The sequence below is a fragment of the Eimeria necatrix genome, genomic scaffold (assembly GCF_000499385.1).
Source record: "Eimeria necatrix Houghton genomic scaffold, Enh_scaff481, whole genome shotgun sequence".
NCBI classification, from domain to species: Eukaryota; Apicomplexa; class Conoidasida; order Eucoccidiorida; family Eimeriidae; genus Eimeria; species Eimeria necatrix.
The window spans coordinates 1-12,496 of NW_013654363.1; the positions used below are offsets into that span (position 1 = coordinate 1).

The 12,496-nt window shown below is 57.0% G+C and overlaps 2 protein-coding genes across 2 annotated transcripts; both read left to right on the forward strand.

The window, feature by feature from the left end:
• Positions 1 to 2,598: 2,598 nt before the first annotated feature.
• On the forward strand, positions 2,599 to 4,399 carry ENH_00057290 (hypothetical protein; the record flags this gene model as incomplete). The annotated part of the gene is made up of 3 exons (XM_013581740.1): positions 2,599 to 3,900; positions 4,059 to 4,123; positions 4,312 to 4,399. Coding segments are annotated over 3 exons (1,455 nt in total), but the record flags the coding sequence as incomplete, so codon positions are not given.
• A 1,832-nt stretch (positions 4,400 to 6,231) lies between these two features.
• On the forward strand, positions 6,232 to 11,783 carry ENH_00057300 (hypothetical protein; the record flags this gene model as incomplete). The annotated part of the gene is made up of 4 exons (XM_013581741.1): positions 6,232 to 6,673; positions 6,817 to 6,849; positions 7,283 to 7,408; positions 11,053 to 11,783. Coding segments are annotated over 4 exons (1,332 nt in total), but the record flags the coding sequence as incomplete, so codon positions are not given.
• Between the last annotated feature and the right edge of the window lie 713 nt (positions 11,784 to 12,496).

Sequence of the window (12,496 nt, forward strand, 5' to 3'; positions counted from 1 at the left end):
TGCTTCTCCTGCTGCCGTGGAGGGCGCTGCAGCAGCAGCAGCAGCAGCAGCAGCAGCAGGATGTCCCTCGTCCGATATAAAGACATAACTGTGCGTCACGACGCGGCCGCGAGCAGCAGCAACTTCCCCTAAAGTCTGCAGCTGCAGCAAAACAAAACCCCACACCACCTGCTGCTGCTGCTGCTGCTGCTGCTGCTGCTGCTAAGTGCACAAAGGCCCGGGAGAGGGTTTAGGGTTTAGGGTTTAGGGGACTGCAGCGCAGCAGCAGACCTTGACAGCTTCGTGGCTGCTGCAGCAGCAACCCTGGGGGGCCCCCGAGGGCCCAAAAAGGGGCCTCCTTTCAGGAAAAGGGTCCAACCAACTTTCCACTTTCTTGTGGTTGGGGGCCCCCCTTTGGCAGGGCCTCGCCAGGGGGCACTCTGCAGCAGCAACGCACATTGCAGGGTACAGGGGGGCCCCCTGGGGGCCCCCGGGGGGCCCCCCGGGGGACTCCGGGGGGGCCCCCCCGGACTTGGGGGGCCCCCCTGGCCCACGCTTGGAACGGCCCATTGGACCCTCGAGGGGGGCCCCCAAGAGCAGCAAATGGTGGCGGGGGGCCCTCCGAGACACGCAGGGCTGCTGCAGAAAGTGGCTGCTGCGACGCGTGCAAACCCTAAACCCTAAACCCTAAACCCTAAACCCTAAAAACACCACTTCAGAGAATGGATGCCGGCTAGTGCATGCGCGCAGAGACGCACAAAGTGCTGCAGGGGCCTCCGACGCGGGGCCCCCACCGCTGCTGTGGCACCGCCAACTCGCTGACCCTAAACCCTAAACCCTAAACCCTAAACCCTAAACCCTGAATTATAAACCCCAAAATTGAACAGTTGTTTAGTTTAACAGTGCTGAACACCAACTGGGGGCCCTCCTCGCCTTTTGCTGCCACCAAAAGGGCCCCAGATTCTTCGGGGGGGCCCCCGGGGCCCCCGCGGCTGTGTCTCCCAAGAGCCAGAGTGAAAGGGGGCCCTTAAGCCTTTCTTCTGTGTGTGAAAAACCCTAATTTAGGGTTTGGGCTTAGGGTTTCACGAGAATGGAGGGCACTAGCCGCAGAAGACGGGCCCGGGCCCTCAGACTGCTGTAAACCCTAAACCCTAAACCCTAAACCCTCGACTCGGCTCTCTAAACCCTAACCTCTAAACCTCCTTCTACTTCAAAATAAACTTTCAATTAATTTGGGGCCCCTGGGGCCCTCTTGTTGCTTCCCATTGTGCAGCAGTGGCTGTCTCTGTTTTGTGCCAGCCACCAATTGAGCGTCTAGGGTTTAGGGTTTAGGGTTTAGGGTTTAGGGTTTAGGGTTTGCAGTGCGTGGCCCTGGAGCTTTCAGGTACCCTATAAGCACCCCATTCACCTCTCTTTCCCCTTCCAAGCCCCCCTGCCCCCCGGGGGGCCCCCCAGGGGGCCCCCCAGGGGGCCCCCAGGGGGGCCCCCAGTGGGAGGCCCCTGCTGGCGCCCAAGGGGGCCCCCTGGGTGGGGGCCCCCCCCTGGGGGCCCCCCCACCCGCAGCAGCTGAGATGGGGCCCCCCATTAGAGACACAAACAGCGAATGTGTCTGTTTTCAATCTTCTATTTCTTCTTTAGGCTTTTCCCCAAACTCCTGGGTTTGGGTGAGCCCCAGGGGGGCCCCCCGGGGGGCCCCCCAAAGGCCCCCTGCCCGCCTGCTGCGCCTCTTAGCTCTGCCGGACCAGCCGGGGGCCCCCCAGGGGGCCCCCCAGGGGGCCCCCCCGGGGGGCCCCCAGGGGGGCCCCCAGGGGGGCCCCCAGGAGGCAGAATGCCGCTGCTGGCTGAAGGCACTCGCCCTGCCTCTGTCTGAAGAGGCCCCCCCAGGGGCCCCCAGCCCCGGAGGTCTTCAAAAGGGTACTCAGGGGCCTCTTGTACCATCTGGGGGCCCCCAGGGGCCCCCGGAAGTCCCTGGGGGCCCCAGCGGGGGGCCCCCAGGGGCCCCCACAGGAGGCCCCATGGGGGCCCCCATCAAAGCTTTGGGCCTTTCCCCAGAACAGCTGCAGCAGGCTTCCCCTGAAGTGACCTTGGGGGGGCCCCAAGAGGGTACTTCAGAGGGGCCCCCAGAGGGGCCCCCAGGGGGGGCCCCCCAGGGGCCCCCTGAGGAAATCCCTGAGGGGGCCCCAGAGGGAACCTCAGAGGGGCCCCCAGAGGGGCCCCCAGAGGGGTCTCTAGAGGGACCCCTAGAGGGGCCCCCAGAGGGGTTCTCAGAGGTGGGGCCCCCAGAGGGGCCCCCAGAGGAGCCCCCAGAGGTGTCCCCAAGGGGGCCCCCAGAGGGGCCCCCAAGGGGGCCCCCAAGGGGGCCCCCAGAGGGGCCCCCAAGGGGGCCCCCCGAGGGTCTTTCTGGGCTGCCCGTTTTGTTTTTGCCAGGGGCTGTGCTGTGGGCCCTGGGTATTACCCCGGGGGAAGCAGAAGTAGATGTTTGGGAAGCCACTGAGTTTAACGCTGGCGGCCAAGGTGCTGCTGCTGCTGCTGCTGCTGCTGCTGCTGCTGCTGCTGCTGCTAGTGCTACGTTAGCTGCTGCTGCTGCGTTTGGCGCTGCTGCTGTTGCTGCTGCTTTGCATGCTGCTGCGTCTGCTGCTGCTGCAGTTGTTGCTGCTGTGCCTGCTGCTGCGTCCGCTACTACTGCTGTTCGGCTGCTGCGTGTGCTGCTCTTGCTGCTGCTGCTGCTGCTACGCGTGCTGCTGCTGCTGCTGCATCTTTTGCTGCTCAGGGGCCCCCGGGCGCTCCTCTTTGCCCCCTCCCTTCCGCCTGCTGCCAGTGGCCTCGCGCTGCCAGCTGCAGCAGCTGTACCCTCCTAGGGTGGACCCTTGGGGGCTCTTGGGGGCCCCCAGTTTGGGGCCCCCGGGGGCCCCGGGGGCCCCCCGGGGGGCCCCCCTGAGGGCTGAAGAGGCCCAGGAACTCCTTGCAGATTACTTTTCTGTGCCCCGCGTGTTGGCCGTGGGAGACATCTTTGCAGTACCCAGGGGGCCCCTCACTTACGGGGCCCCCTGCTGCACTGCGGGCTGCAGCAGGGGGGCCCCCCAGTACCCTGGGGGCCCCCCTGCTGGCTGCCCCTGCTGCCTCTCGCTGCACGAATTAGAACATGCTGAGGCCTTTGGCTTGGGGGCCCCCCGCTGTGCCCTTTTGTCTTCTCGAGTTCTTTGCAAAGCCAGCAAAAACCCGGACTTGGGGCCCCTCTTCGTTTGGGGCCCCCAGGGGCCCCCGGGGGCCCCTGCAGCGCAGCAACACGGCGCAGCAGCAGCCACCTGGGGGGCCCCCGAGGGGGCCCCCAGGGCCCCTGCAGACCCACGGGGGGCCCCCCTGTCCCCCCCGCAGCTGACGCAAAGGCTGGGGAGGGGGGCCCCCTGCAGCAAAAGGGGGGCCCCCCTCTGTCACTGGGGCCCCTCAGACCCTGTTTTTGGCTGCGGCGGCGCAGAGGCCCTTCACCAGGTAGCCATGGTCTTCAGAGTGGCAGCTTTGGACGGCCCGGGGGCCCCCCAGGGGCCCCCCTTAGGGGCCCCTAAAGGGGCCCCCGAAGGGGCCCCCAAAGGGGCCCCTAAAGGGGCCCCCGAAGGGGCCCCTAAAGGGGCCCCCAAAGGGGCCCCCGAAGGGGCCCCTAAAGGGGCCCCCAAAGGGGCCCCCGAAGGGGCCCCTAAAGGGGCCTCCGAAGGATCCCCTAAAGGGGCCCCGCAAGGGGCCCCTCTCTTGGGGGCCCCTGCAGGGGCACCCCGCGGGGCCCCCGGGGGCCCCTCGCTGCGGGCCCCCCCCGAGGGGCCCCCAGGGGGGCCCCCCACCGCTCCCCAGTGCAGAGTCGTAGTGAAAGGAGGGACAGATTTGCTGCTGCAGGAGGCCCCAGGTCGGGGGGCCCCCCCCCCTTATATGGTGGGTTTATGGGGCAGCAGTTTTTGGAAGTTTGAAAAGGAATTATTTCTTTTCTTTTTTTCTTTTTTAAATGTTTTTAATGCTTTTAAATGTTTTTAATTCTTTTAAATGCTTTTAATGCTTTTTAAATCTTTTTTTCTTTCTTTGTTTGCTCTCAGATGTTCCACGTCCTCAGGAGGGGCCCCCTCCCGGTGCTGCCGTCTTTGCGGGGCCCCCTGGACAGGTGGGGCCCCCTGTTGCTGCTGCTGCTGCTGCTGCTGCTGTTGCTGCTGCTGCTGCTGCTGCTGCTGCTGCTGCGCGGTGGGTCTGGCCTGCTGAGGCTCTTGTGGCTAGGGGGGCACCAGGGCCTCAGGGCTTCTCTCGCTGCTGCTGCTTCTGCTGCTGCTGCTGCTGCTGCTGCTGCTGCTGCAGGCTGCTGCGCTACGCCGTCACGCGGCTGCGCCTTGCTGCTGCTGCTGGAGACAGAGGCAGCGCCTTGCTGTGTGGGGCCGACGGGTAAGTGCAGCAAAAGAGCTGCTGCAGCTAGCTGCTGCAGCTAGCTGCTGCAGCTAGCTGCTGCAGCTAGCTGCTGCTGTGTCTAGCAACTGCCACTTTCTGCTGCTGCTGCTGTCAGCTGCTACCGCGTGCAGCTTTTCCTCCTGACAGCTGCTACTTCGAGCAGCTGGTGCTGCTGCGTGCTGCTGCGTGCTGCTGCTGCTGCGTGCTGCTGCTACCGCGTGCTGCTGCTGCTGCCGCTGCGTGCTGCTGCTGCTGCTAGCAGTCGCTGCTTCTAACAGCTGCTGCTGCGACAGAAAACATGAAAGCAACTAAGCCCTAAAGACACAGGCAGCAGCAGGGAGCTGGAAGCAGCAGCGACGCAGAAACAACCCCAGCAGCAGCACCAGCCGCAACAGCAGCAACAGCAGCAGCAGCGCAGCAGCAGCAGCAGCAGCAGCAGCAGGCAGTCGTTATTTGGATACTGCTTGTGTCTCTTTTCTGAATGCTGCAGCTGTGGGGCCCCTTTTATTGCAAATCGGATTTGTGCCATTTTGGGTCTAAATTGCATTTCCATTAATTGCTATGCACTTTCTCCCGCTGCTGCTGAAGCAGCAGCAGCAAGTAAGCTACCTAAGGCAGCTGCAGAGCCCCCAGGTGCTGCTGCTGCTGCTGCTGCAGCAGCAGCAAGTAAGCTACCTAAGGCAGCTGCAGAGCCCCCAGGTGCTGCTGCTGCTGCAGCAGCAGCAGCAGCCCGTGTCCCCACGCCTCAGCCGCCGCTGCTGCTGCTGCTGCTGCTGCACCCCGTGACCCCACGCCTCAGCCGCTGCTGCTGCTGTTTCTGCTGCTGCTGCTGCTGCTGCTGCAGAGGGTATTGTGCATTCTGATGGCTCTGTAGCCCCTGGGGGCAACAGCGCGCTTTCTGCTGCTCTCGTCGAGGGGGCCCTCAGGGGGGCCCCCTGTGTCATTTTGCTGCAGCACTTCAGTGCCCTTTCTCGCGACCCGGGGGCCCCCCCCTCCCGCATCGACAGACTCGACGTAAACCCTAAACCCTAGCTCAAACCCTAAGTCTACCTGCAGCAGCAGCAGCTTTTGGGGCCCCCCCTGCTTCTTTGGGGGCCCCTCAAACCCTAGGGCCCCCCAGGGCCTCTCTGAGAAGCTCCACTCCTTAGGGGCCCCCGGGGGCCCCTCTCTGAGGGCCCCCACTGCTTAGGGGCCCCCACGGGGCCCCCTCGGAGGGGCCCCCACTCCTGGGGGGCCCCCGGGGCCCCCGGGGGCCCCAAAAGTAAGTTGCTGCTGCCAAAGTAAAAGGCGCGGGGCTTTAATTGAATTGCCTGCGAACTCAGGGCCTCCTGGCTGCTCATTTGAAGTGGTTTTTGAGGGTCCACGGGAGGAGGGGGGCCCCCAGCAGTTTCTATGGGGGCCCCCCGGGGGGCCCCCCGGGGGGCCCCCCCGGGGGGCCCCCGGGGGGCCCCCCGGGGGCCCCCGTGTTGGTACTGGGGGTCTGTGAAGGCGAAGCGAGGGGAAAGGCAGAAGGCGTTGGCCCTGAATTAAAAAGTGCTTTTGAACTTGTGGTGCATTTAGAAAGGCCAGACAAAGAAACGCGAGAAATCGTAAGGGTTTAGGGTTTAGGGTTTAGGGTTTAGGGTTTAGGGTTTAGGGTGTGGGGTTTAGGGCTAAGGGTTTGGGTCAAGGGTTTAGGGTTTGGGGTTTAGACACGGGAAACACGGGGCGTCTACAGGAAGCAAAAGAAGGAAGTGAAGTAAATGGAATAAAAACAAATTAAAAAAAGAAATAAAAGAAATAAAAAGAAATAAATTTGTTTTTTTGTGGCTGCTCAGATATTTCAACGCCTTAATGAATTCTCAGGAGCTTTTGAATTCTCCGATGAAGAAACAGAAAAAAAAGCTGCTTCGGAATTTGCGGGGTGGGGGTTTGCTGCTGCTGGCAGCTGAGGTGTCTGTACACCTCAGGCCCTGCATGCACGCATGCATGCATGCATGCATGCACGCATGCATGCATGCATGCATGCATGCATGCATGCATGTGTGGGGCTGCCACAGGTTGACCAATGGTCTGACCATTGAGGACTCGAAGCGACTCTTCGGCTGTCTCGTCGACGCAGCAGCAGAGGGCCTCAGCAGCAGCAGCAGCAGCAGCAGCAGCGGCAGCAACAGCAGCAGCAACAACAGCAGCAGCAGCAGACACAGAGCAGGAGGGCCCTCTGCTGCTGCTGAAGCCCTTGAGGCGGATAAGGGGCTGATTGTGTTGAGTCAGCAGCTGCGTTTGTCTCCCAAAAGTAAACCCAAACCCTAAACCCCAAACCCTAAACCCTAAACCCTAGAGCCGGCCAGCTCGGATGCCTAGCCACGCCAGCGCCTTAAGCCCCAAACCCTAAACCCTAAACCCTAAACCCTCGTGTGTGTGCCTCTGTGGGCGCAGCTCTTCGGTCTCTGACGAAACCTTTTATCTCAAGTCAGCAGCAGTTTCTTTTTTATTTTTTTTTCATTTAAAAGGCCCATTTGTTCTCCTAAGAATTAATTATTCTTTTAATTAATTCTCAATTAAATGAAAATTTAATTAATTGAAAAAAATAATTTTTCATTTACGCTGAGGGCTCAGAGTTGAGGCTGTAAGGCTCAGAGCCCAGAATTCAAAAGTTAAAAGTTGACAGTTCAGGGTCCAGGGTTTAGGGTTTAGGGTTTAGGGTTTAGGGTTTCGGACCCAGGGTCAAGGGTTTAGGGTTTAGGGTTTCGGATTCAGGGTCTAGGTTTGAGTGCGTATGCTTGAAGGCCCGAGCTTCAGGGTTCAGGGTTTAGGGTTCAGGGTTCAGGGTTCAGGGTTTAGGGTTTAGGGTTTAGGGTTTAGGGTCTAGGGTTTAGGGTTTAGGGTTTAGGGTTTGCTGCAGGCAGCGACACTTCGACTGCGAGCATTCCCGAAGTGCACTGGGCCGACGTGGGCGGAATGGAAGACGCGAAGGAGCACATTAGGCAGCTCATCACTTTGCCTCTCAAACACCCCAAGCTCTTTTCCAGTGAGGCCCAGCTAGCTAGCTAGCTAGCTAGCTAGCTAGCTAGCTGCCAGCCAGCTGGCTAGCTAGCTAGCTGCCAGTTAGCTAGTTAGCTAGCTAGCTAGCTGCCAGTTAGCTAGCTAGCCAGATAGCTAGCTGCCAGCCAGCTGGCTAGCTAGCTAGCTGCCAGTTAGCTAGCTAGCTAGCTAGCTGCCAGCCAGCTGGCTAGCTAGCTAAGCGGCAGCTAGCTAGCTGGATGGTGGCTAGCTAGCCAGCTAGCTGGCAAGCTAGCTAGTAGCTGGCTAGCTGGCTAGCGAGCTAACTAGGCTTGCGTCTGCTTAGACAGCAGCAGAAGCTGCTAGCCAGGCAGCAGGGGCTCCTTTGGTGGCTGCGTCTGCGCCGGCTCCCCCTGCTGCTGCTGCTGTTGTTGCTGCTGCTGCTGCTGCTGCTGCTGCTGCTGCTGCTGGTCGCATGCGCTTTTTGTTCTTTACTCGAACTTACTGGCCATTCTGGTGGCCGCCTCCCCCTGCGTCTCCGCTGCTGCTACTGTTACTGCTGCTGCTACCGCTGCTGCTGCTGCTACCGCTGCTGCTGCTGCTGCTGCTGCTGCTGCTGCTGCAGACGCGCGCCTCCGCAGCGGCTGCCTCCTCTTCGGGCCCCCAGGCACTGGCAAGACGCTGCTGGCGAAGGCCATAGCGACGGAGTGCGACGTCAACTTCATTTCTGTCAAGGGTCCCGAGGTTTTGAACAAGTCCGTCGAGGGTTTAGGGTTTAGGGTTTAGGGTTTAGGGTTTAGGGTGTGTAGGGTCTAGGGTTTAGGGTTTAGGGTTTAGGGTTGGGGGTTTTGGGTGTGGGTTCGCCGCTGACGCTCTAGCGCTCTGGGTGTGGGTTTAGAGTTTAGGGCTAAGCGTCTAGGGTTTAGGGTTTAGGGTTTAGGGTTTGGGGATTAGGGTTTAGGGTTTGGAGTTTGGGGTTTGGGCTCGCCGCTGGGGCTCTAGTGCTCAGGGTGTGGGGTCTGCTGCTGCGGATTTGAGGTGTACGTACACCGCAGGTACATCGGAGAAAGCGAAAAAAATGTCAGAGACATTTTCGCGAAGGCGCGGGCCTGCCAGCCTTGTGTTTTGTTTTTCGACGAGATAGATGCCCTCGTGAGGGTTTAGGGTTTAGGGTTTAGGGTTTAGGGTTTGGGGTTTAGGGTTTAGGAGGCCGAACTTGTGCCTGCAAGTTTTTAGGGTTTATTTATTTAGGGTTTACGGTTTAGGGTTTAGGGTTTAGGGCCTAGGGGACAAAGCCTGTGTGCACTTTTCGACGGAAGGGATGCGCTGGTAGGGTTTAGCGTTTGAGTTTCGGGATTTGGGGTTTAGGGGAACAAGCCTGTGTCTTGTTTTTTGATGTAAGGGTTTAGGGTTTAGGGTTTAGGGTTTAGGGTTTGGTGGTGGCCCTCAACTAGGTTTTAGTTGTCCCGCTGCTTAGAGCCTTTGCCCTGCCGGCTAAACCCCAAACCCTAAACCCTCCAGCGAATCCAACAGTTGCAGTCTCTTCTGCGCGGACTAGCTAAAGGAGTTTATTGCTGCTACTGCTGTTGCTGCTGCTGCTGCTGCTGCTTCTGCTGCTGCTGCTGCTGCTGCATTGGTGTGCAGCTGCCCCGCCGAGGCAAAGCCTCTGACTCTGGAGGGGTTTTGGACAGAGTGGTGGCTCAAGTGCTCGCCGAGATGGACTCCTTGCCTCCCAAGGTCAGCAGCAGCAGCAGCAGCTGCTGCTGCTGCAGCAGCAACTGCAGCAGCAGCAGCTGCAGCAGCAGCAGCAGCTGCGTGTGGGAGCTTCTAGGGAGCCAGACAGCAGCAGCATGTAGTTAGAAAGCGGAGTAGCACACGCGCACGCATTTGGCCGTTGGTCTGTGTGCAGCAGCAGCAGCAGCAGCAGCAGCAGCAGCAGCAGCAAGGCGCAGCAGCAGCAGGAATTTGCGCAATGTTGAATAAAATGAATATTTGAAATGATTTGTTTTCAGGTTTTCGTAATTGGAGCAACAAACCGCATCGAGCTGCTGGATGGCGCTGCGCTGCGGGCCGGGCGGCTGCAGCGGCTGGTGTATGTGGGGGTGCAGCAAGACAAGGGGCCCCTGCTGCATGCACTGACACAGCAGCAAACAGTTTTGGGGGCCCCTGCTGCTTCTTTGCGGGCCCTGGAGAGCAGCAGCAGCAGCAGCGAGGCTGCTGCAGTGCTGCAGCAGCTCAAGGTGTACGTACACCCCGGAGCCACAGGCGCCGACTGCAAAGCCCTCTGCAGCAGCGCCGCTCTTTTGGCCATTAAAGAAAAAATCAAATTTGCAAAAACCCTCGAGAGTGAGACTCTGAGACACCCTCCTGCTGCTGCTGCTGCTGCTGCTGCTGTTGCTGCTGCTGCTGCGGCAGCACCGGTGCTGCTGCTAGGAGCTGCTGCAGCAGCTCATTTGGCCTTTATTCCCAGTCTCTGTGGGACTTTTCTCTTGTTGGTTTTTTTTGGGTCTTTCCATTTCTTTAACTCCTTCTATATTAAACTAGTGCAGATTCTTTGTCTATTAATTTATAAACATATGCATGCACATGTTATATCCTATTTATAAATATATTTAATATATTTGTATTCAAATATATATTCTCGGATACACTCTCTAGATAAAGAATATATATTTGTACTGACGTGCAGTTGCATGCGCGTATTTGTTTGTATTTTACTTATATAATCTGTATATGTATACAAATATGTATATATATATATATATATACATATATATATACATATATATATATACTATATTTATATGTTTATATATATATATACATTATATTTGTATGCTTATATATTAATACATGTAAATATTAACAGACATAGTGCTGGGTGTATGTACACTGTGATGTTCGCAAAGTTCTCTAAACGCAGCTGCGGGGATAAATATATGTTTTTGATTATTTGAAGATATATATTAATGCAAATATAATATATATGCAATATATAAAAGTATTAAATTAATATCTTTTCTGCATACTAGCGGTAATAGTAATGAAACAAACATTAATAATGCAGCAATGCATGCGCAAGTTGTTTCACTTTTTGCCTGTAATTACATGCAAGTTATGGCATTATATTTACATATTTACATATATATTAATATATGTATTAATATTACATATTTATATATTAATATATATATATATTAATATGTATTAATATATATATTAATATATATATATTAATATACATATTAATATATACTAATATATGTATTAATAATATATATTAATATATATATTCATATATATATTCATATATATATGAATATATATACTAATATATATATCGATATATATATACGTTAATATATAATATTAATACATATATTGACATATTATTTGTTGCCTTCTCTTCACTAAGTATTCCTTGCATTACTATTATTATATTAATAACTATATAGTTATTTAATAACTATCTAGCCAAACTGCGAGCCTCTTTGGTGGTTTTTCCGCGGCCTTGGCCAATAAATTGCCTTTTAGAATTTAATTTAAAATAAATTAAAAGAATTGTTTTGCTGCTGCAGCTGCCCTCGGGCTAATAAATTGCCTTTTAGAGTTTAATTTAAAATAAATTAAAAGAATTGCTTTGCTGCTGCAGCTGCTGTTTTGCTGCTGCAGCTGCCCTCGGGCTGCGGCCAAACGTGCTGCAGGCGGCGGCCCTGGGGGCGTGGGGCTGTATAGACCACGAGGCGGAGCCGCTGGGGTGTACGTACACCGTGGACTTGCTGCTGCCTGGCCCCGCAGCAGCAGCAGCAGCAGCAGCAGGGGGTGCTGCAGCAGCAGCAGCAGCAGAGGCCCCGAAGGCGCAGCTGCGGCTAATGAGCAACACAGAAGTGAAGGGGGGAGGGGAGGTGGAATGCCTCCAGGTGTGGCTGGGGTGTATGTACACCTCAGCAGAAGCAGCAGCAGCAAGCGAAAACGAAAAAGAAGAAACGAAAACTGAGGATCTCTTCTGGGCAGTGAGCACGCTGCCTGCAGCAGCAGCAGCAGCAGCAGCAGCGGGCGCCTGCAGCGGCGGGACCCTGCAGCTGCTGCTCCCGGCCGCTCCCCCCGAGCCGCCGCCGCCGCAGCAGCAGCAGCAGCAGCAGCAGCAGCAGCAGCAGCAGCAGCAGGAGGGGGCTTGTGCTGCGCGGCTCAACGGCCACAAAGCTGCAGCGTGGGCCCCAGCTAACTCCAGCCCCAAAAACTTTCTTTGCATGCATTTGGGGCCCCCCCCCTGTTTTTTATTTTCTGTGCATGTGCTGTACGTACACCTGAAAAAGGCCCTGCAGGAACTGCGGCCTTCAGTTTCCGCCCAGGACTTGCGGCGCTACGAGCGGCTGCGCGAGCAGTACGCGGCGCTGCTTTGATTTATTTCTTCAAAACAAGTTCAATTTAATTAATTAATTTGATTATTTATTTATTTATTTATTTATTTATTTGTTTATTTGCTCATTTGCCATGCATGCATGCATCTAACACGGGGCCTGACGCCCCCGACGAATGCGACCCCTGTACCCAGTTCTCCTCCTTATGTACTCCGTGCCGTTCATTATTTTTCTTTTCCGGTCAGAGAGCAGCAGCAGGGGCCCCGGGGGCCCCCCTGGGGGCCCCCTGGGGGGCCCCCACGGGGCCTCTCCTGGGGCCCCCCTGGGGGGCCCCCCGGGGGGCCCCCTGCTGCTGTGGGGGTCTGGGCGCTCGCAGGGGGCCCCCTCGTGGCCTTCGCCTGCTGCTGGCAGCAGGCCAGAAGGGGAGGGCGGGGGCCCCCGAGGAAGTGCAGAAAGGGCCCTGGAGGCCCCAGTGAAAGGCCGCAGAGAACTCTGGAAAGAAGAGTGAAGAAGTGGAAGCTGCTGCTGCGGCGGACTCGCAGCAGCAGACGCAGCAGCAACGCCGCCGCTGGCGAACTTGTACTGCAGCACAGGGGGACTGCGGCGGAGAGGCGCGGATAAACTTGGAACCTGTCTACAAACAGATGAAATTAAAGAATTTAATCCAGAAGAAACGCGGAAAATGGTCATTTTCAGCTCTTTTCGACGTTTCCGTCATGTGCATGCGCTACAGCAGCGGCAGTCCGCAGGTGTAT